Here is a 24,002-nt window from a genome sequence, read left to right as displayed (position 1 = left end):
CAAGAGACCCGGTGGGTCTCTGGATCTAGCGCTCACCCGAGTAATGCAAAATCACCTTCAATGCATTCTTGCAGACTATTACCCAAGAAGAAGATAGCAAACTTTGCCATGCTAGTAGTAATGCTTGTGAAGTTTGTAGAAAATTTGGCCATGCATTTTCAAAGAGAAGATCAAAATGTTAAAACTGGCTCCCAATTTAGTGCCAGCCCCAGTGGGGACCATCCCTGCATCTGCCACACACAGACTTGAGAGTACACTCAACCAATGTACACTGTGTTTACTCAGAGCCTTTCTGGTTTCACAGAAGGGTTTGTTTATTTGTTTTTTGAAATTCTCTACTTTGGGAGTTCTGGGCTCCCTAAGGGCCCCTGCATGAGACAATGGTACCTGTTCGTACCGATACATACTCTATCACCCTAGCGATAATATCTGCCAAGTTTGGTGAAAATCTGGCCATGCATTTTTGATAAGAAGACAAGTGCGAAAATTGGTCCCCAATTTGACCCCACCCATCATGAAATGATATAACCAAAATCATGTTTGTAATACTTTCACACTTTGTCAAAACCTCATTTGGCCTCAGTCCTCTGTACACCACCACCCCTGCCCCTGCCAACATAGGGCAGAAACAGCGCCTGGACGGACTTCTGGTGCCGCTTTTCAAGATCCATCGACCTGACCCTCGCGATGAAATGCGCGTAGTCCCGACGCTGCTCCAGCGCCTCCGCGCTGAGCGGCTGGACGTAGTCAACGGGGACTCGAGGCATGGACGGAGTGGCGTTGGGCTTCATCTTGACCTTCTTGGGCCGGTCAGGGGGAAGGCCAAATTTCTGCCTCTCCTCGTCGGCCTGCGGCTCGACACCGTCCAGATGCCACGTCTTGTTGCTCTTCAGTCTGTTGGCAAACTTGATGTGATTTTCCCGCAGACTGTTGTGCAGAGTGATAGAGAAAATGTTGCCATGCAGCATAGTCATGTGGTATTTCTATGGTGGTTTGCACACACACACAAACACACACACACAAAACAATTCTCCAACTCTTTCCATCTGACAGAAACTTCATTTGTGATCTCCTTCCCCACTCTCCCCTCCCCCTCAACCCCCCCCCCCCCACAAAAATACACTATTTATCTACTCTCAACAAAGAGAAATTAAAAAGATATACTGTATATATTCATTTTTGAAAAAGATATTAATTTTGCCGTCTTTCTTGACAATTTCCTCAGTGAGTGTTTTGGTGTTTCTTCACACATAACTGCATGTTTTATTCCACATTTGTAAATATTAATGTCAGTCTTGAGAAAAAAAAATAGAAACCCTTCCCTGTATATTTTTCTCAGTCTTTCCTGTTTTTTGTGTTTGTTTGTTTGTTTCCAACTGAAAAAAAAAGAACACCAAGAAGAATAAAATCTAGATTAGGTCTAATACCTGACCGATGTCAAATTTATTGCATACCGAGTTGTATTCTGGTTCCGTACATAACGGACAAGTAATACATCAGTAGTAGATTGAACTTCTGGTAATGACACAAACCACAATACAGTAATTTCCCTCTCTCTTTTTTTTTTTCAAACACCAGTGTCAGTGTGTGTTTACAGGCATTCATGAGGGTGTGAAGCTGAGGAGGATATACTGTGGTGTATATTTACATTGTATATGTTGGCCTTCAGTATACTAATAGACAGAGTAGTACAATGTAATGTAAACAGAAATATCCAGCAGCAATATCTGTAAAATTTTTTGTGTTTACCTTCCCTCTCAATAACCTGCTCTCAGATTAGAAGAATGGGACACTTTCCCTTGAGAGTTTTAGCTGTACATTGCCAACACACAAAACAATGTTTTTATTAAACGGGAGAAAAATATTGCAGATGGCAGAAGATGTATTATAACAATTAAATTTTCATCAAGTGTCACCTTCTGCATTTCTAGCGAATAAAATCAAACCACTGATCTACAATTTTTAGTGGCTGATCCAGGAGCGCATGCCCCATCTAATTTTGCTTTTATTCTTTAAAATAAAAGAAATGATGAGGAAATGATGAAAGGGGGCACACTGAGTGTGTGTGCCCTCTTTGTATTTTTTGTAAAGAAAATATGCATGAAATTGCACGATGATCCTTGTCAGCTGATTGTAGTGGCACCAGAAAATTGCGCTTAAGCCTAATTTTGTTTGTTTGTTTGTTGTTGTTGTTGTTTTTTTTTTTGGGGGGGGGGGGGGGGGGCTTGTCAGTTGATTAACTCCCTAAATAGCACCAGAAATATAAACTGTTTTGTGCTCCCCCCTTCCTTTACGGAAGTCCTGAATCCGCCCCTGATTTTGAACAAATGTGTGAGAAAAAGGAGCCAAAAGGATTCAAACCTGTCATCTGCTCCACCTATCTAATGTTTTCTCTGATTCTTACCTGTTTGCCAGCTTCATTTTCTCTCTGACTTCCAGGGGATGAGCCTCCTCCATCAACCACGGAGTGGACATTTCCATCTGGAGAGAAATCAAAGAACAATAAGAATGCTATCAGTATTTGTCATCACATCCAAAAAAGGAGTGAGAAACAACAACAACAACGACAAGTGGTAGGGAAACGTATCATATAATATGCATACCCACTATATTTTCATGCTCTTCAGCTTAACCAAACTCTGTCAAGAATCTACACTTATTTAATCATATTTTTGGCTCAACTATTCCACACAGAATACATTTATAACAATAATATCAATACGCTCAAGATTATCGGTGTGACCATACTCCTTAAAGAACCTATAATATTACATTAATGACTTGCTCAACCAAGCTCCATCACGAACACATTTTAATACACATCTATTTCATTCAAGCAAAATCCAACGTGTATCTTTGTATCCTTTTGACTCATATTCATTACTTTTTTTTTCATATCACAAACAACAACAGCAAAATTACAGCACAACACTACAAATGAGAGACTGTATATAGAATGTGCTTTCCAATTCTACTATTCAGCTTACACATGATAAAGGTTCCAAAGATAAAAGTATTAAAACCTGAATTAATTTAAACATCAGATCTTGTGAAGGAATGCACTCTTACTATTACAATTGTACAACTCTTGCCCTGATTGAATAATATGGGTGACCACAGTTTGACCACTCCTATCAAGAACAAATCTATCTCTACCTTGTTTCCAGGAAGTACGACTGGGTTCAGGGTTCGGAGCCTGTTGACCTTGGTCACCGGCGGGGTGGTCATCCGGATGGTGCTGCCGGACATGATTCGGGCCGACTTGACCGGTGACTGCCTGGGGGACTTAGTGGCCAGTCGGCTGGCTGCGATGCCCAGGTAGCGCATGTCCAACCGCTCCAACATATTCTTGCCTTTCTCACCAGACATGGCACAGAGGACTTGGAGCACGGCAAACAATTGTTTCCTTGGAAACCAAAGGCACAAAAAGCAGATGACTACTCTATTCATAGTAAAGCTGTCGATATGCACTTAGTTTTGAAATGGAATGGGTATTGCGAAAGAAACTGATTCAATATGTTTAGACTGAGTGAAGAAATCTGTGACGAAAAACAAGGAGATTAAAAAAAAGGACAAAAAGGCTTATCAAAAAGTAAACCTAAAATTGTTCAACTTTTTTCTTTTGAAACTTTTTATTGATCAAACAATCTGTTCAACTCACCTATTGGCCTTGTTGCCATCAAACATGATTAGCTTGCCGATCTGTCGGAAACCCATGGCATGTAACAGCGCCCTCGCCTTGTTCTGCACCCACATGCTCTGAATGCCCGAGTCTGTTGCCCTCAGCTGTACCTCCGGCATGTGCTTTGTGATGGAGAGCTACGAGAGAAATATTCATGCTCATTTGGTTGTATGTCTAAAAAAGAAATTCCCCAAAATCTACTCACATTCTTACGGGACTGGGATGCTCACAGATTTTAGAGTAAATGGATTATGGCTTCTCGACTGGACGTCACCCATAAGCAACTGAAACACCTGAAACCACCCTTAATTCTAATTACTCCCTAAAATGCCCAAAACTGTTTGTCCATCTTTAAAAAATTATCTTATGCTTTATCATTTTTTTGTTTTCACATAGAATATATAATTCTGTAATTTCAAAGAGGTCAGAGGTCAACAAAAGAATGTTGGAATTACTTCTGTAACACACCATTTTCTCGGTAAAGTCTTAGTAGGCTTTCATATAAAAATAACTTATAATAGCAAAAAAACAAAACAAACAACAACAACAACATGCAGTGAGCTGTTTTAGATAATTTAGAAAGTTGTCGAAATGAGAGTGTCAATATTGCCATACTTTCTAGGGAGCCATAGGCCACTTTGTATTGTGTAGGATCTTCAGTTGCTTAAGGGATAATGACCTTCTCCTTCTAAATCTATTTGATGGCATTTTCACGGAGAGCTGCAAAATAGAGACTCATGCTTGTTTTGTTATAGAGTTATCTCCAGATACCTCTAACTGCAGCTTGGCAGCTAGAAAAACTGCAACACATTAGTTGAGAGAGTGAGGGTGTAATACTTGTTTCAGGGTCTACAAACTTTCTGCTTCTTCTCACATGATCATACTAGAACTCTCCGAAAGAAGGTTCTTTGAATAATTAATGAATTAGAACTTCCTGACTTACCAAATCAATGAGGCCAGATGTGAGCTTGTCATGAACTTCTAAGACCTTGGCTAGAGTGTGGCTGCATTCTGTGTTGACAACAATATCTGGAGGAAACAAAACAAAAACAAAGACAAAAACATGCAAGTGAATTTGACATAACTTCAGTTGATATAACAGTCTCACAACTCTAGTAATACACAGTAATGTAAATCTATCCTGTAAACTACTTTAACATTCCAGCTTTGATGAAAAGTACTATTATTCACCGAGTACACATATTGAAATACTCAGAGCAATATCTGATTACAATTCTCGCTATCGCCAATGACGTAAAAAGTACCCGGATGTGGCTTTTTCGTCAAGATTTAGTGCACTTGGTAGCAAGGGCACTTCCGGCTCGGAGCATAATTTGCACAACACTAGCATGCGCGTACGTGTACCTTACCTATAGCGCCGCGCCGACCACGGATACTAGTACAGTAGGCGGCTGTACCTCCCGAGCCAGCGAGTGGCCAGGCATGTCATACTCGTACACTGTAGTCGAGTCCCCGCCGGCGGCCGGCCTTGTATTAGCATGCACCACTCTGCACGCAGCGCATAAGCTAACACATACCGGTACAGTGTACTGCTTGATCATGCGATCGATGTGCACATCACAGATCAGTCATCTCTGCATACACTGAAAATATGCTGGAAAATATTCACCCACCTGGATATCGTCATAGAATGCCCATCTTTTTTTTTTATTTGTTCTCTGTCGAAATGTCGCGAACACAATCCGGAACGAACAGTGATCTCGAACTTATCCTGTCTCCGAAGCAACTTCTTCCAAGTAAGTACAGTATGTACAATGTACATAGGCACTACACAGGCCTACTACCTAGTGCATACCACTACTAGTACATCGCGCGTGCACGTACTGCGCTGTGGAGTCACCCGCAAACTTCACCCACACGGCCACGTCACGTCTCGCATGCCAGTAAGGGTCCTATTTCTGTAGATTTTTTTCATTTATTGTCGTGCGAACAACACACGGCAGCTTCGTAGCAACAACTAATAGTCGTATTAACAGCAATTTCTTAAGAATGGAGAAATTTCAAATCATATTAAAGTTGTAATTCAAGTCGAGAAAACAGGAAGTACACGTAGAATACGGTCGGTTGTGTGTGTAAATAGCATTAGTCACGTATCACGCGCGTACAAACGGAAATGACTTTGCTACCGGACTATCCCATAATGCACCGTAAATGACGCTTAAATCAACATCCAGGTACTTTTTACGTCATTGGCGATAGCGAGAATTGAACTGCCACTATAGATACTCAATACTCCCCAAAAAGAAAATTGTCTAAACTCATCAATTTAAGCTTGCCTAACATTACACAATCAGACCGGTCACAGGGCTAAAGAGGCAGGCCAAATAATAATACAACCAGTTGCACGACCCGACACCACACACTTTATAACCAGACTACACAGGTAGGCTTACGACCGTACTGGCTTCAGTAATGATACTAAAGAGCATAAGAAGTGCATGCAATGTGCATTGCATGTGCTTGCATTATACTGTATTGTGATTGGCTGAAAGTTCAAGACTGGTCATGAAAATTTGACATGTCCGATCTCTATGACTGGCACTAGGACCCAGCCGCATGACTGGAAAGTGACAATAAGGCTGGTGATGTCACACTTCCTGTCTTAAGGTCATACGACCAGTAAATCGTGGCAAAGTCGTATAGTGTGCAACGGGCTGTTAACCCGTTGAGGACGAGTACCAAGTATAGTTGGGCAGGTGTCTATGGGAAATGCATGTTGTAGCAAAACCAGCCCGTCATCAATGGGTTAAACTCACCAGTCATGGCTTCTACTGCCTGAAGGGCGGGAGGGAAGAGGCCGTCAGGGTCCCAGGTGGGGAAGACAACGTAGGGCTCACTGTTGGTGGGACCCTTGGGCTGGAAGTGGAAGCCCAGCAAGGTGAGGAGAGGGATAGCAGCTGGGGAGGCTAAGACTTCCGGTGGAAGGATGCAAGAGGGAGGCGGATCTTGGGCGCGGTCGCCGAGGATCACCTTGCCTTGCTGGAGCTATGAGAAAGGGGAACAATGGAGGACACCTCTTGGCATGGAGATTTGGCATAATTTGCAATTGGTACCAATCACAAAACACAGATCTGTAAACTGTGCACATTTGTGTCAGGTTGTGATTTGCAGACAATGAAGGACAGAAGTGACCACCCCCAAAAAGAACAAACAAATTAACAAACAAACAAAACCCAACAAATACACACAAAAATTGGCTGTCATCCTTTAATCAGACCTGTACCATAGAAACTTTGTTTGCTTGCTTACTCCTGTGTTGGGTGGAGAGGGGAGTAAGGGTTCAATAATTCAATGTTTGACTCTGGTATTTGGAGCAATAGCCAGCATCAATGGTCTGTTTCCCTCAGAGTCAGTGCTAATTGCAATCCAGACCCAAAACTGACCCTATCCTAACCATAACACTACCCCACCCCTAACTCTAGCCCCATCCTACTCCTAATCCCAACCCAAAATTAAACGCTTATCCTACCCCTCACTTTGGTATCCCATGACTCCAGCCTTAAGACAAACTCTAACCCTAACCCAACCCTAGCCTTAACTTTAACTTGTTGAGGATGAGTCCTGAGTATACTCATGCAGGTGTTTATGGAAAATATGTGTTGTAGCAAAATCAGTCCGTCCTCAACGGGTTAATGCCAATCCCAAACCTAACGCTGACCTTTCCCCTAATGCTAGCACTACCCCATCCTAAATCCTCACCTAAGCCCCAGCCCTAGTCCTACACCACACCCTGACCCATACCCTACCCCAAACCCAACCCCAGCCTTAACCCTAACCCTAAACCTAACCTTAACCTGTTGAGGATGGAGAGATTTTGCTACAACACCTATTTCCTACACACACCTGCCCGAGAATACTCGGGACTATAGTCTTTAACAGGTTAATCACAATGATACGAACCAGTTTGAGGATGCAGGGCAGGACGGATGGATGCTGGACATGATGAGTGAGGGCAGCAGACAGATGGCCACATAACTTCCTGATTAGAGCAAACTCTGTCTCCTCTGGAAAATGAGAAAAGAAAGTGTATGGAAACATTACTTATTAGACATATAATTTTTAAACTTATTTCTAGACTTCATCATTATGATACTATTAGTGCAAAAGGTACATGTATACTGGAAATGAGACTATAAGGAAAGGATGCATCATGTATATAACGAGCTTTTTTTTCTCCCTTATTTCTATAATTCATAATGGACTATGAATGTGCGAGTCACATTGCAAAGAGAGAGGTAAGAAACAAAATGATTCTTACACCACAGGATATCTTTGGCTCCAGAAATATATTTGTACATAATATGCATGCATTAATGTGGCAGCTAGCTTTGTTATGTTTCATAAGTTTGCTGTAAAAAAAATTGAAAATTAAAAAAAAGCATCACAATTATGTGCAAAAAAGAAGCAAGAAGCAGTTTACTACAGAAATCATGAATATCACATTCAAGCCCATTTATAAACCACTCTGTCTCGTCACATTAATCTTTGTTAGTAAAGTGGTGAGTGGGCGGTGAGTTGGCTCAGTCAGTAGCGCATCTGCCTCATGATCCCAAGGGCCCGGGTTTGAAACCGAGTCTGGACTGAGCAATGTTGTGTGTAATCATACCGCCCCCTCTAACAAGAGGCAAAACACTCTGTCCCTCGGATAGGACATAAAATGGAGGTCCCGTGAATGAGAGAGTCACAACTCATGCACGTAAAAGATCCCGCTTCATTCATTCATCGCAAAGAGCAGGGTGTTTAACCCAGTGAAGTGGTCCCACCTCACATCCAACTGGACCCCATGGAAGACCAGCTGAGTGTAGCTGAATATGGGCTATACAGCCATCTTCACAGATAGAAAATGAACAACAACAAAGAATTGACTTCAGGCCCAACAAACAGACATCAAGCAGAATTTCCCCAGCCCTCACCCTCAGGATCGTCTTCCCGAACATTGAGGGCGTTCTCCTTCATGGCATTGAGGATGTGTCCCTCGGTCTCATTCAGCTGGTGGTCAATGAGGGCGTGCTTGATGGTCATCAGGTTGATGTACTGGTCAAAGCCGATCAGGTGGAATGCTGCCCAGTGGCGGGCATCTTGAAATCTTTGTGGAAAGAGAGAAGAAAAAAAGTAAAAAGTAAATAGTAGATAGTCAATAGTACAAAATCTTACTTAAAAATCTTTCATAATACTACATCATGTGACAGAAACATAATCCTTAAAACACCTACAAATACTGAAAATAGTTTCTTTAACCCCTACTGTACTTTGTTCCAAACTTTATTCCTAACTCCTAGTGGCCTCCGTGCTATACTGAGGCACATCACTACACCTGAGTGGGCTTGCAAATCTGCAACCAAAGCTTGAAATACTGAACACTGATGAAAAAGCTTGGCAGTTTGGGCTAAGCACCTGGGCACATCAAGGTTTAAAGCTTACAATTAAACTTCTAAATCAATCCAGTGCGTATCCCATTTTGTTCACTCCCTTCCCTTTTCTTGCTACATATTCCATTTGTATACATAATATGTGTTAGTTCAGAGCTTAATTAGTATTAAGGTTTTAATAAATGTAGCAACAACAAGAAAAGATTTTAGTGAGGCTAGGTTTTAGTTTAGTTAGGTTTTTAGCTAGGTTTTAATAAAGTGCATCCAGCTGTTTCTTAATCCATTTCTTCCACTCCCCCCTCCCCCCCCCCCCCCCCCACATGTACCCCATCTTGTTACCTGTTGTCCTGCCGAAGGGCCTGCTTGGCAGTGTACACCGCATGGGACACCATGGTGCCCTCCTGAAGGGCCATGTAGAAGTGGTGCCAGAACTTGTCCCTCACCAGGTCGCTTACGGCCCACAGCATCACCAGTACACACTGGGCACCTGGTGGATGAAGTTAATGGAAAGGTTGTGGCCATAACTTACAGAAGATGATGAAAATTAGGCTTATAAGTGATGTATATTTCTGATGATTAGTGCTGTATGCTTTATAAATGCTCAAATACAGCTGGGTGTCACATGATGTGCATTTTGAGCCTTTGACACAAATTTGACACATCAAATTTGTGTGTGTAGAACAATGTCCTGTAATAAAAATGACATATTGTCACGTACGGGAAATAACATAGATATACAGGTGTATGTTTCTTTGATTTGTCTCCCTCTACAAATTTAATTTAATCTGTAGAGGGAGACAAATTGAAACTTACACATGAACCTTCAACCCTGTGAATAATATCTTTCTTTCATTTAATATGCCTTTTTCCGCCTTGGACTACTTAACATAACAATGTCGGAATTTCGGAGCTTGGGTATTTGTTCCATATTCATCGTGTCACTGCCGGCAACCAGGGACAGCTGGTGATAGTGTCGCTGCCTGGAAAGCAGCAGATGACAGGTTCGAGTCCCACTGGTTCCTTTTTTTCCGACATGTTTGTTAATTTACAGATCAGCAGTTGCAATTTAACAAATTTGTAGAGGAAGAAAAATTGAAGAAACTTACACCTGAACCTTCATCCCTCTGAATAATATCTTTCTTTCAACATTGATATAGTTGAGTAATCAACGTTGGGTCTACGATTTTAGGGAACCATTGCTACTTACTCCTTTCTAACTACTGTAAGAGCTGTTATTTTTTCACATTTTGTAAATAATGACTGGGCCGCGAATATAACAACACATGAAAATATTGTGAATGGACAGGCATTTAGGCACTTATATCAGCCCTAAATTCAAAATCGCACGCAAAAAAAAAAAAAAGCATTTTGCAAAAAATGTCTGTGACCCCCTTATTTGCAAAAATATCTGCATGCAAAAATAACATCTTCTACAGTATTATAAAATATAAAGGCATTTTTTTTTAATGCTTTAAGAATAGATTCAAATCTGATACCACGGCTATGAGGTACTACAGGTAAAGGATTTCATGTCAAAATGGACCACATCTACTCAATATGGTGAACAAACTTACCAGCTGCGATGAAGGCCAGAGGAAGACTGAGGCAGAATGGCCGATGCCTGTTACCATAGCAACAGCTGAGAACCACCAGCTGGCTGCAGAGCCGCATCCCGAGCACATCTTGCAACCCCAGCTGGTAGGCCTCTTCCTGATATTCCCCACCCTTCAGGGGCTGGGTGGTGGGGTTAGGAGCACAGACCAAAGCCCCCTCCTCCCATGAGCCATACAGGGCCAGGTGGATGATGGTTGCCCGGGGCAACTTGGACAGGACTGCATCTCTGGTGACACTGGCCCCCAGCCATGGATCGGTGTTGAGGTAGTCTGCTATCTTGTGGACTTCCATCTGGGCCACAGCAAGCTCTGGAGGAGAGTTCCAAATCTGGGATAAAAGAAATGCAAAACAATTTTCCTTAACCTGTTGAAGACAAGTCACAAGTATACTCAGGCAAGTGTCTGTGGGAATTGCATGTTGAGCAAAATCAGCCTGTCTTCAGCGGGGTAACATTGATACTCTTGACTCTCAGACTTCTTCTGTTATGTATTATGTCGTTAAAACTTTGAATTGTACTGCAATAACTGGTTTTCCTCTACAGAACAGATGGCCAGGTAGTCTTTCAGATATTCTCTTTTCTTTCTTATCAATGTTCAGAAATTGCAGAAAGTCATAATAGAGGAGAAATATTAAAGATGGATTATTTATACATACAAATCCTTTCTTCCAACTTGGTTCTTCTGTTTTACTTGTGGTTCACACCACCACACCTTGCTTTGTTACTATGACTTCAAAATTGCTACTAGTAATATCCATGTTACCCCTTCATTCACGACCCCCGGCATTTTTTGTCTGATCAATCAAATTGTTCTCCCAGTTTCAGCGTTTCAGTAACTTAGAGTTCTGTGTGTTTACACTGTTTGGTATTTTCAAAAATATCATCATTTTGTGGTGCTTCAAGGCACAAGATTGACAGTATTACATATCAGATGTACAATGATCTATTCTATGGTAACTGTTGCCACTTCTCAATGTCCATTTTGATATATTTTACATACTTCATAGCAAATTTAGTTATAAATGGGACATGGGAAGGACAGAACATATGCCATCATCGATCCTTACCTTGCCATGAAGCCTCATCTTTTCTGGAAGAGTTGGGTTGCCCATGACGATTACCCCTGCCTTGCCCTCCCTCTGCCGGAAGGTATCCAATCTTCCGTCCTTGACGGAGGGCACCTCCACCCCACTCCACGTCTCACTGATTAGTGTGCTCCCCCGGGCGCACGCCCCCGCGATTCGCCGCTCTTCCATCACTGCGACGGGGTCCCTTTCATCCGGAATCTTGTCACAGAAGTTTGTGTCAAAGGCCACGACCGTTGGGTTGGTCATCCCGGTAGCGGCCATCTCCGGTGCCACCCGGATAGAGTCCTGGACAGGCTGGTGAGGCCGACTTGACTGAGGTATGACCACCCGATTCATGTGGTCTAGATAGATCTTGGTAGGGTCAGACTTTGTCTGAGAAAATCCTGTATGAAGTAAAAGAGAGAGAGAGAGTATAAAGAGTGCAACTGCATTTGATCAAAAAAATCTTGTTCCTTTAGCTTTCCTCACTTTCAACATGCGTTCAGAAACCAAATGTGGAAAAACGAAACCCAAACTGTTCATGCACCCACCTGATAATATAATCATTACTGAAGTACTAACAGCTAATTGAACATTACACAATTGATATCTTTTCAACTAGCTTTATGTCTTTACAAAAGACACAGAATTTTGATGTCAATATTGGCACATCATAGTATCACGAGAAGTCATTCTGTCCAAGATATCACTTTCAAACTTTTACTGACTTTAAAATATATTGTTTCCTATCATGAGGATTTAAAAAATATATCATACTTGACTGACATATCGCATGCCCTCTGAGATGAAAAATATAACTTACCAGAAAGAGATGCCTGGTCATCCACAGAATCTGTCAAGTAGATGTCATTGACGCTAGTTTGGTTTGAGATGAGAGTCTGCAGCACCTTCAGAGAAGGAACGGCTGTTACCCGATGAGTCTCACCCAGTTGGCGACCACTCTGGTCAATCAGCGAGTCGAAGGGCAGTTCGGTCAGAATGCTGTCTGAGACGACGATGACCTCACCTTCCGAAACGTACTCCACGATGGGCGACCAGAGGATTTTGTGCAGCACTCTCAGGGGATTCTCACTGGCTTCAGATGTGGCCGGGCTTGTCGCATTGCTGGTCTTCTTCGCTGGGCGTTTCAGAGAAGCTCTGAATTGTTTAGATAGGGACTTGAAGTACATCTGCATTTGGTGCGTCTCAGAGTCCAACATGGGGAGCGCTCTGTACTCACAATCATACATATTCTGAAGACCGCCCTCCTCTGAATAAATGGCATGAATGAGATTGTGGAGGTGCTGCATGCATTTCTTTCCTTTGGTCGGAAGCTCAAGGGCAAAGTGAACACATCCTTCATTTGGTTTTAGGACCCATGTGAGGACACCACAGTCTGTGACATCATAATACAGGACAGAACTTGACTGAGAGTTAACGAGCTTGCACATGTCCTGGAAATCCAGTGAAGCATACCTTTCAACGACGCCGTTCCTGGCTTGCTTGGCAAGTATATCCTGGAATTCAATGCTATTCAAGGCCTCTGCATGCTCAAGTGCTTCGATAGTTCTTTTCAGCTTGCAGAGACTGACCTTCAAAATGGCGCTACTCTGCCTCAGACATTCCTTCATTTCTTGGGGGAATACGCTGCCTTCCTCCTCGTGAATGGTGGCAAGTCCTTCGCAAAATCTGATGCTCTCCTGGCAGAGAAATCGTGCTCTCTCCAAGCTCTTCTCCTCATTAGACTGAACGAGGATCCCTGCCAGCTTTGAGGCAGCCTTGTGCTTGTGCTCAGAGAGTTTTGTCCTCTCTGCCAAGCCATAGGCCTGCTCAAAGTAGTGCTCTGACTGCAGCAGCCTATCTTGATGGAGATAGAAATCCCCAATGTCCATCAGAGCTTCGCACTCTGTGTGAAACTCATCCAACTTTCGACTCACCCTCAGGTACCTCTCCAAGTATTTGAACGTCTCATCGTGCTCACCTCTTTCGTCGAACAATTTACTCAGGCTCTTGAGCACGGCAGCGACCATCTCAAAATATTTCCACTTTTCAGCAATGGCTAGCTCCTGCTCATAGTATGACTGGGCCAGGGTGAGATTGTGGAGCTGGTGGTAGACTCGGCCAAGACACCCATACGCCCTGGCCATGCCCACACGGTCATTTTTGGCCTTGCTGATGGCAAAGTACTCCTGGTAGTGCTTGAGGGCTGTTGAATAGTCTCCAACACCTTCTCTGAGGAATCCCACCAGGAGGTAAGCCTTACCAACAACCTCTTGGTCATTCTTGACTTCCCCGCTCACGGTCGTGTGCAGGTATTGGTCCGCATGGAAGAGGGCCTGTGAGAGATCTGAGGCTGCTCTGTATGCACTCGTTAGAATCTCGTGGACATGCCTCTGCAGTTTGTCTCCAACAAGGTTGTCCTTAACGTGTTCAGCTTCCCCTGACTCATCTTCCCCACCATCCTCTGTCTTCAAGTCCTCGCATATGGAGAGAAGCTTTTCGTAGAACAGTATCCCCTGTTGAATCTGTCCCACACGAAGGTTGAGCTGGGCCAAGTTGTGGTAGGCCGAGGCCTCGTAGATGTTGTTCTTGTGGCTCAAGGCTTGGACCAGGAGGGCGTGGAAGTGGTCCAGTGCTCGGTCCAGCTCTTGGTGCTTCTGGTAGCACATAGCCAGGAGGTACTGGGACTTAAGCCGGACCTCCACACTGGTCTGCTTCAAGTCCTGGATGGTCTGCTGTACATGGATGCACACAATGTACTGCTTAGACTCATACAGACACTCCGCCACCAACATCAGCTTATCCACGGGAGCCGCATCTGGATGAGGAAAATTGAAATGAATAAAAAGTGAGAGATACTGTACAACTCTACACAGCTCTGACATTTGCGATTGCAGCATCATATTCTTCAGACATTAGTCATTAGAGTATGTGTACATGATGATCAAGCTGCATTTCAAACATCTTTTTGCCTATTGAACATTGCATTCTAATCGTGTAATACTGAGAAACCTCTACAGATGGATTGAAATCTGGTTAAAAAGGCGTAATTCCCATGTCTTCCTACTATTGAGAATTTAGGGTTTCGAGATAGGGTTTTTTAGGGTTTCGAGCGTTGAGAATTTAGGGTTTCTGGGACGAACACTGAACTAGGGCTTTCTATAGCTCAGTCGGTAGAGCACCAGGCTAGCAATCCGGAGGTCTCGGGTTCGAATCCCGATGGAATCCCATTTTCTTTGCTCAATTTTCCACTAATAAATAGACAGTTGTAACAAACTTGGTGCATAATACACTGCAATGGCAGTTCTAAAATCTTATCATAGGTTAACTCAGTAGATTGACAATATCTAACTCTCAATTTCTCTATTATTATTACCGGTATCATTATTATTATCACTCAGTTTGGACTTCTCGGGACCTAAAGTTTTCACTCACCTTCCAACTTCTGAAGGACATCATCAGAGAACTGACACAAGTTTGCTGCCACTACTGCCACATTATCAACCAGCTGTGACTGATGGTTTGGATCGTGCTTGACAGCCCGCAAGAAAGCTGCGATAGCTGCAGCATACTCCCCGAGGTTATCAAGACACACGGCCAACAGATAGTGCCCCTGTAAGTGAAGTGAATGAAATTCATTGCCATTTGCTGACTTCTTTCGTCACACACTCACTCTCTTTCTTCAGCATGGTTTGATTATCAAGGCATGATTTGTGGCTAAGTCTCGCCAGTATTTCACTCAAATAATCTCTCACTTCACACGGTTTATCTTATTGAAAACATTTTGGTGTTGATTCTGAGAGAATCAAATGTGTCTGGTATCACTCATTACAGGCTCTCTGACAAGCATTTTGGTCATTGATGAACAGCCCTTACATCATAAATCATATTCTTGTCATTGTACTGTGCTTGAACTCCTGGCTGTACAAGTTACATTCTGCATCTGAACACTTTGGCTGGATTCAATAGGGAAGTTTAAAGTCAAATTCATGGTCTAAATTTAGTCAGTGAGCTAAACAAGCACAAACGAGGTGTGCTTTGCACATGTCGTCGCTGTCACCACGAACTGGCATTTTAGTAGAAAATGATTGGATTTCACGTTTTCGAGATTTTCACATTTTTCGATTCTACTCTAGACCCTTTACATTCCTGCTAAATTTGGAGACTCATATTTCGATGGTTACGTAATTATGACGTACACATGAAACGACATTTAGCTAAATCCGCGGATTCAGATATCACAAAAGAGACACTTTGCAACACGCTCTGAAATGTCTCTTTGTGAAAATTAACTTCGTAACTAAATCCACGGATCAAGATATCACAAAAGAGACACTTTGCAACGCGCACTAAAATGCCTCTTTAGTCCAGGCTAGAAGGCACCTAAAATTGTTTCTTTTTATTTATACAATGTTTTTTTAATGGTTTCTTGTCAATTCGAGGGTACTGATTCCAAATCTGATTGATGCCACTCGCGAAACCTTGAGCATTTTCGGCAAAATCCAAAATCCAAAATGGCCGAAATATGCTAATTTGGCCGTGATAATCACAATAATATGCATTCTATGACCAATTATTCCACTAAACTTTGTACATTTATGTTCCTAGAGTTACTCCATCTGCATTTGCAAGAGAATTTTCATTTCATAGGGTTCAGTTAGTATTTAAAGCTCATTTTCAATTCAAAATGGCCGCCATTCCTATGCTCATGTACAATATGAATGGCAAAAAATATGCATGGAAGTATGGAACAATTTAGAAGTATTTCCAGTCCCGTACCTACGCAGTTATAATGTGTTGCGTGTGCAATAGAAATATATTGGGTGCTACTTACAATATAGAGGGCCTGCATGTATTTTTATTCTTTTAAATTCTGAATTTCGAAATGGTCGCCACTCTTATTCTCCTGTATAAGATGTATAACAAAAATATATGTGGAAATAGAAAACCAATTTGCTGGGTTTCTTTTTTTCTGACATGCAGCGTTTATTAGCATTTAGTGCTGATCATAATATATCTGAAGAATGTTCTGAACAAAAAATTTTTCTTTTGTGATGCAAAAGTCCTAATTTAGCAAATAGATTAGGATTCTTGCCAGGAATTATGAATAGAGTTTTGAGCATTTGATATTCAAAAGCCTTACGATGTTTAACACAATTTCATATCTTTTATCTTGTTTCAACAAAGAATAAAAGTGCACTTAACATCACGCAAAAAAAAAAATCAATATACCATCATGTTCTACATGCAGGTTGAATATAAAAATGTCATACTTACAAAATATATTAAGATGCCCAGATGCATTGTATTAATCAAATCATGTTAAAAATGGAGGGAAAGCTAGAAAGCAAAGCTTCTAATATGCATTTCCCTAAAACCATTATTAATAAGATACAGAAAATCCTATACAGTAATGCAGAGATACATGGCTGCTGACAAAAACTCATCGGACATTAACTAAAAACCCTTTACAATGTAGCTTTTTTTTTAGCAAGGAGTTGGGGGGGGGGGGGGTCCTGAGGCGAGTTTGAAATGGATCATAACCTCCATCACTGCGATATGATATATTTTAGGAGTACAGCCTTGATATTATCGAGCAAACTTGATTTTCTTCTTGAATTAAAACAACAACAAAAACTGGTGAAGGCATAAATGAAAATGTCCTAACGCAATACCGTACAAACTATTCATTAAACATCAACCACCGAGCAATGTGAGGTACCTTTTTCAATTCTCTCTCAGTTCTCAGGTGTTGATTTAGACACTTTGACATCATGAGGTCATTCATTCTTGTCTTAAAACTAAAACTGTCCTTTTTATTGTCTTCAAAGATCTCTTTAATTTGATGTTTGGCAGCAGGCAACATCAGCCCCAAATTTGCAGGATTCTCAGGCGAAAGATGCATATCAGTCCTGCAATTGCCTTAATTACAACCACATCTGATGATGTTCAGAACTTCCTCAGGGGTCAGAGGGTAATCATTTGCCATAGAAACAGGATGAAGACATGAAGATTTGCTTCACCACCCGTTGAAGCCCTTTGGCTTTGTTGCCAGGCCAGATTGTAGGTAACTTGGGCGGTATCAGAGATGGCATCAGACCAGCATCTGCACCACCATTTTTTTTTTTTTTTTTTTTTTTTTGGGGGGGGGGGGGTGTCAAAGGTTTCAAGTGATGGGAGGGAAATCTAGGTTGGCTTGTGGGATTTCAGAGGCATTGATGAGAATGAGGCAGCACCTTACAGATCTCAAAGGCTCCCTTGACATCATAATCATGCAAATACATTCACTCCGAGAAAAATCCATCTATAATACCCCGAGAACAGTGAAGCCTTTCACCTATATGGCTGCATTTAGGCAACAATGTCAGCATGCCTATTGTCAGATAGCTCTGTGGATGGTTGCTGGTAAGGTTGGGCTTTGGATCTTCTGTATTAGGAGTGCTCAAGCAAGTCCCCATGCCTTCACCCTATCTCTATGGCAAGATCACCCAGTGACCCCTAAGTACCTTGTAAGGCAATTGCATGATTGCAGGGGTTGCGATCGCGAGGGCTGGGCAGCAGCAGATCACCCTATATACCGATATAGGTGGAGGCAAACGGGTGTAAAACAAGGCCCTTGACTAAAATGGACCCATCCCATTGCATAGCCATCATGAATCACCTGCATTGTACTAACATTGGTAAATATTCCATAATTTCAGAATTCATCACAAAAGGAAAGGTGTGAGCAAAGTACTCATCTCCAGACACAAAAATGTGTCAATTTTACAGTGGCAAGAACAAAATCAAATTTACCTGATGTTGTTTTGAGCATTTTGAGTGAAAAAAGGTGCCTACTTATATGAGGTCAAATCTGTTTCAGTGGGAGTAACTAGGCGCTTCTAACAGTCGTGTGGGGTGAGACAGACTTTTCTCCTGATGGAAGTAGCAATGCTCCTGACAACGACTCACTCTTCCATTCAAAAAGCTGAACAATTATGTATTAATATATCCATTTTACTTCATAATAACCGTGATATGAGCTCAGCATGAAACATTTCCCAATTCTATGTGCCGGAGTCTAGGGAATGTGTAATTGGTAATATGCTGTTTATAGTCGTAAGAACATTGTTTACTATATTTTTGCAGTTTCTCAAATCTGTTAGATGTGTAGCTCTAGTATGCTTTCACTGTCCCTGGTGCTGTGTAAATATGGAGCCCCGAAACTTTCACTTCAAATAGTTTGTTAGGTGCTTCAAGAAGTGAAAGCAACGAATTTCATCATACTTCTCCGGGATATGGTTGTTGTAGTTTGATAAAACCTCATGGGGGATGGTTTGTAGATATGCAGATAGTAAATTAGTAAATTCCATTTGATATAGTGATAGCATCCATTTAATACTTCAGTTTCAGAAACTGATCTTTTTTTTTTCCTTTTGAACAACTTGGTACAGCCAACCAATCACATTCTTCTCTTGAATCAAATCTTAGAAATATCTAACAATAAAGCGAACATATGCTTTTGAATTCTTGTAATGAAATACTAGTGCCAGTGTTATGAAATAAAACAAATTTGGATGCTGATAAAAATTTCATTTTTTTCAATCATTTGCATACTTGTTTACCTTTGGAATGATGATCAGCATTCTGATATGGTTGTATTGTACCAGAAGAGTGTTTTGCTCACATGTAAATGTGTTACACATTTCTTCATTGTGTCCAGGCGAGGATTTAGTGTCTGTGGGGTGGGGCGCGAGCGCAAATTGCCCCCCCCCCCCCCCCCGCGAACCCAAATTTGTTTTTATTTTTCAGACCATTTTTGACCATTTTTGATGCCTCGACTCCTCCCCCAAACCTTTTTGGTTTGTTTGTTTTTGTTTTGTTTTGCATTTGTTTTCGCGTGTCGCATATTTTCTTTTTTTTTTTCATAATATCACGCGTGAAGGGGGGGGGGGGGAGATGGTGAGCGCCCGAAGATCACCGAAAAGTCACCTTTTTTTGTTTTAGTCGAGATGGCTGAATATGTCATACTGCATATTAGCTGTGTGAGCTTCTGTTGGTGTGTATGTGTGTTGTGTGTGTGGGTGTGTGTGTGTGTGGGGAGGGGGGTTGTGAGTGTGTGTGTTTGTCTGTGTGTACCCATAATGTCTGTGTACACCTTGTGTTATTAAATGTGAGAATGCGCATTTATGTCTCTTTGTCAAAACTTCGGACTGTGTAGTGAAGTTTTCACAAAATGACATTTTTGTTTGGGAGCCCATATTGGCATACTGAGAACTGATATTTCAGCACAATTCATATCTATAGAAAGTTTGTGTGCTGTTTATTCTCATTCATTAATAGTGAAATGTTTTCAATAAGTTCAAGTATAGAAATATGAACAAACAAACGATTGCTCGATTTCTTATGATTTGTGCTGGATACTCCATTGACAATGCGTACGCAACACTGAATATGTCACTTCGTGGTGACTGCACACAGCGGGAAAACGATTTCTTTAATCACCACGAACTGACATTTTTGTATGGAAGCTAATTCTGACGAAATTCTTGATGATTGATCATAGAAAAATACTCAAATAGAAAGCCTAAGTCATGTAGATTGACTACATATCAAATTTAGTGTAATCTTATTCCATTAACGCATTCAAACATAAAGTTTAAAAACATAAAAACTTTAAACGCGATTTACTCGAAATCAACTTTCGTGCGCTAGAGCGCTAAAATGCCAGTTCGTGGTGACAGCGACGATGTGCAAGTCAGTGGCATTCAGCGGAAGTCTGTCTGAGTACATGAAGTGTCACATGCATTTCATGAAATCAAAATTTACATATAATGACATTAAATGTAATCCATGGACTATAATTATCCAGGATGCACACTAGAACATACAATGATTGATAGATATGAAATCACAATGGAGGCCATTTCTATCATTTGTCCAATTGCTCAAGTCTCCTTAAATGAAATCATTGTAAATCAAATTAATCATATTCCATCCAGTTTCATTCCAATTAAATGGGAAGTTTCCACAAATAAACTTTAGTGGATTAAGTGAATGCAGCAATATCAGTACAACATATCAGTGAAGGTTGAGAAAAATATGATTTGTTCCAAAGTTATGAAATTTTAAACTTTTGGTGCTGCCATTGCTGGATGAGAAGATTTCAAAAAATTCTGATGTCATCGCAGAACGGTGATATAAAAAAATGTACTGAGAATTCCCCAAAATTTTATTTCTTAACATAATAAGTGAACATTTCTTTGACTTGATTTTGACATATGTTAAGGGTAATATTATTATCCTTGCTCTCTGAGAGAAGTACAATGTTCGCCAAATGCTCTTCAGCTATGCCAGAAAAATGACATTTTGCAAAATTCTCTTGACATTTTCTTTATATCTTTGTTCTGCAGCGATGTCACAAACTGTTGTACTCTTCTCATTCAGCAATGACTGAATGTCAGCAGAGAAACTTTAAAAACTCATAATTTTTTAAGGGATTGTCAGATTTTTCTCAAACTTCACTGATGCGTTCTACTAATATTGCTGCATTAACTCAAACTATAGTCATATTTGTGCTTTGGTTTCCTGGCAGTCTGAAATACAAAAGAGAACATTTGAACTCGTGTCTCACCTGAGGAACATGAGGGTTAAGCTTCACAAGGACATCGGCATCAAGCCTCGCTTCCCGGTAATTCTTGAGCTCTATGTTGGACACTGCCCTCTTTGACAGGAGCTGTACATTTTCTGCATCGATCTCCAGTGCTTCCTTGTAGTATGCCGAGGCCTTTTCATAGTCCTTCTTCTTGAATGCCTTGTCTCCCAATTTCTGCAGTTGCCGGACCTTTAAATACAGATGGAAACGCACATTATGTTCATGCAGGTGGCTATGAATGGTATGTTGTCATGAACCATTATTGCTGGGAGATCCTCCAAATGAGAGCAATAGGCGTTTTCACATCAGCCCAATAAAAATCCAAGCTCGAAATATTTTCACAATTGCGAACTAGCGCGCTATTTCATTTCTTATTCACATCAGTCCGAAGAGACTTAGCCCGAATTTTTTCGAGCTAATTCGACAGCTGAGTATGTGCAAACAGCATCAGTAATGTGTGTGCCCTCTCAAAAATTCCTCATGATTTGTCTGCAGTTTGCTTTGATCGATCGGGTCACACACGCTAGGCATTATGGGATGCATTCTCGAGTCGTTTTCACATTATCAAATAGCGCGCTACTATCCCGCTATTTCAGAAATTTCCCGAGTTGGACTCGAGAAATTTTCTCAATCAGAGCGATACAATTAGCGCATTAATTTGTGTTCACATTGTCAAATAGTACGCTATTTCGCTATCGGAAAAATGTCCCAAGTCAGAAAATAGCGCGCTATTTCGAAACATGGGGCTGACGTGAAAACGCCTAGTGATGATGTTGATGATAATTCCTGGTTCTAATATATGAAACAGCTTTTGATAACAATGTGTAATGATAACATGGTGTTTGATGCACAATCATTTTTCTTTTTTTTACTCCTGCATAGGATCTTGCCAAAGTTGTCCATGAAGTAAATAAGGGATGTAGTGCTAAATATACACAATAATTGGAATAGATGCCAAATAAATGATAAAGGCTAAATGATTGACCTATGATTCTGTAATAACAATTCAAACATGCTGGTGACAGACACTTTTATTAGTTGACATGAAATGCAGGCAATGCCTACCATATAAGATAAATGACAAAACTTTCTTTTGGGATTTGTTTTTCAGTTGGTTTTTGTCTCAATTATTCTGCTGTGTAAACTCATATAGTCATGAACCCTTATCAATAGCCTATATTTTGATGCACACTTACACTTTCAATTTCATCTGTCTCACTGATCGGCTCGCTAAACTCTGCAATACTTGTGACGCTCAAGTTCTGGCGCAAAGGGATGTCTCCTGCCATCATGATGAAAAGTTACTCTTGTACCGTCCAGCCATCAGATCAGACGTACACACTGGCACTGCTTTTGCATGGCGACATGTTGAGAGCTGATGTTCTCTGTATTCAAAACAAGATATACGGCAATAGCACATGCACATAACGATTAGATCTAAGTGAATACCGGTAATACTTTTTTTTCAGACTGGATCATGAATGGGCAGTTTTCACACATAATCCGCACACAGCAATTCAATTCCATGAATGATCTATCAATTTACAGCCATACAGCCTATTACAAGGCCATTCTTAACCGCACCAGTGAGGCAGCAACCCAAACATGAACAGTGTTAAACTTTATACTCTAGTTACAGCGCCCCGCGCCACGCCCAACACATCAGGGGCGACGCAGCCGTGGGGGCCGTGGGGGCTCGGGCCCCCACACTTTTTGTGCACCATACAAAGGAATACATAAGGTGTCATCACTTTGGGGCCCCCACACTTTTTTCAACCCGGAAGTATGTAAGAGGCACTACAATGGGAGGGGAGAGAATGAGCTGAGGACCTTTTTTTTTTTTTAAAACTTGTCAGCTGAAGAAACCCGGAAGTGAACGGGGAGAGATGAGCTGAGGACCTCTTTTTTTTTTTTTTTTTTTAACTTGTCAGCTGAAGAAACCCGGAAGTGGACGGGGAGAGATGAGCTGAGGACCTCTTCTTTTTTTTTTTTTTTTTTGCTTGTTAGCTGAAGAAACCCGGAAGTGGACGGGGAGAGATGAGCTGAGGACCTTTTTTTTTTTTTTGCTTGTTAGCTCATGAAACCCAGAAGTTTTGAAAACAGTGCGCCGGCCCTGCACATTACTACTGCAGAGACTCCAACCCCAAGCAGCTTCTGATCTGGAGATTCTCCCACCCGAAACCCCTAACAAACGGGAGACTCCAAGTTGATGCGTGCGAAGTTCCTAGGGTTCTAGCTGTTCTCTGGTGCTATCTAAGACTTATTTTTTCAACATACGATAGCAATGATTAAGAGGCCTTTTCACTGGGAGACACAGAGCCAGGGTGGGAGAAATCAAATCTCAAGCGGGAGAACGGGAAATTTTGCAAAAACGGGCTTTCGGCGGGAGATCTCTCGTCGAAAACGGGAGAGTTGGAGTCTCTGCTACTGTGTTTACTAGTATGGTAGCCCTACTACTACATATCGACCACCCTTTTTGAAACCGACCGCGTATACATTGGCGCACAGAGCGCTTAGTACGCACTTCACTGCGCGCAGAGCACATAAAAATGGATCGGCTTTGACCGTTGATGAGGATGGTGTGGGAAAACGCGAAAATTCACTATTCATTAATGGT

At 41.5% G+C, this 24,002-nt stretch overlaps 1 protein-coding gene across 1 annotated transcript; it reads right to left on the bottom strand.

Moving 5' to 3' along the window:
• Positions 1–270: 270 nt before the first annotated feature.
• LOC140240780 (uncharacterized) lies at positions 271–22,816 on the bottom strand. Its single transcript, XM_072320552.1, has 15 exons — positions 22,582–22,816; positions 21,365–21,574; positions 15,187–15,364; positions 12,575–14,569; positions 11,752–12,155; positions 10,647–11,013; positions 9,412–9,559; positions 8,617–8,789; positions 7,604–7,707; positions 6,460–6,688; positions 4,626–4,711; positions 3,662–3,819; positions 3,157–3,406; positions 2,405–2,481; positions 271–927 (listed from the first exon to the last, which is right to left on the bottom strand). The coding sequence occupies exons 1-15, from the start codon at positions 22,675–22,677 to the stop codon at positions 570–572; spliced, it is 4,833 nt and encodes a 1,610-aa protein (XP_072176653.1). The 5' UTR covers positions 22,678–22,816; the 3' UTR covers positions 271–569.
• Positions 22,817–24,002: the final 1,186 nt, after the last annotated feature.

This window comes from Diadema setosum, chromosome 17, assembly GCF_964275005.1.
Source record: "Diadema setosum chromosome 17, eeDiaSeto1, whole genome shotgun sequence".
In the NCBI taxonomy this organism is placed as follows: domain Eukaryota; kingdom Metazoa; phylum Echinodermata; class Echinoidea; order Diadematoida; family Diadematidae; genus Diadema; species Diadema setosum.
The sequence above is the reverse complement of the archived record's forward strand: the minus strand, read 5'-3'. Positions and strand labels throughout refer to the sequence as shown.